The 583-nt window shown below is 36.0% G+C and overlaps 1 protein-coding gene across 1 annotated transcript in view; it reads right to left on the minus strand.

The window, feature by feature from the left end:
* The window catches only part of LOC110455761 (peroxisomal acyl-coenzyme A oxidase 1-like), a 2504-nt gene extending 2257 nt beyond the window's left edge, over positions 1–247 (minus strand). Inside the window, exon 1 of the mRNA XM_021506118.1 lies at positions 236–247. Within this exon, the coding sequence (XP_021361793.1) occupies positions 236–247 (12 nt within the window). The remainder of the gene's footprint in view (positions 1–235) is intronic.
* Positions 248–583: the final 336 nt, after the last annotated feature.

The following is a 583-nucleotide window of genomic DNA, read 5'->3' on the forward strand; positions in this document are numbered from 1 at the left end:
TATAGAAAACAAAATGTGGGAAGGCTGTAACATAAGGAAACCTGTGGATAGCAGGCATATAAAAAGTAGGTCACTATGACCAAATTATGGTATATTATTATCATACTTGCCACATGGAATGATTTGAGAGCAAGACTCATGAAAATTGACTCAGAAAAATTTCCTCACAGCGTGGGATTCATTTCTCACAAATTTCAATCCTTGTGAAGAAAAAATAGCTCTATTTATCACTTACCTGTAGAATCATGTTATAGTAATACAAGCAATTTTCAGACCATGAAATACAACGTTCTGTATTGCACATGTGCAACACAGAATGTTGTGTTTACCTGTACTAGCCGGAACTACTTTTTAAGGGAATCCCCTTGTCATAGCGAACTGAAAAGTTCCCAGTATTTGCAAAAAATATCAAAGTGTATAAAATCTTTGTATCGATCTTTACCGAATATGGAAGGTATGTGATAAAAGCAAGACCACACACTTGTTTTTTTCTGACGAAACAGAAAGCACTCATTTATTGGGCGGACGTATATATTGACTCCGCGCACTCGTGAATATATTCGCTCGAGCAATAAACTTGTGC

This window comes from Mizuhopecten yessoensis, unplaced genomic scaffold, assembly GCF_002113885.1.
Source record: "Mizuhopecten yessoensis strain PY_sf001 unplaced genomic scaffold, ASM211388v2 scaffold8373, whole genome shotgun sequence".
NCBI classification, from domain to species: domain Eukaryota; kingdom Metazoa; phylum Mollusca; class Bivalvia; order Pectinida; family Pectinidae; genus Mizuhopecten; species Mizuhopecten yessoensis.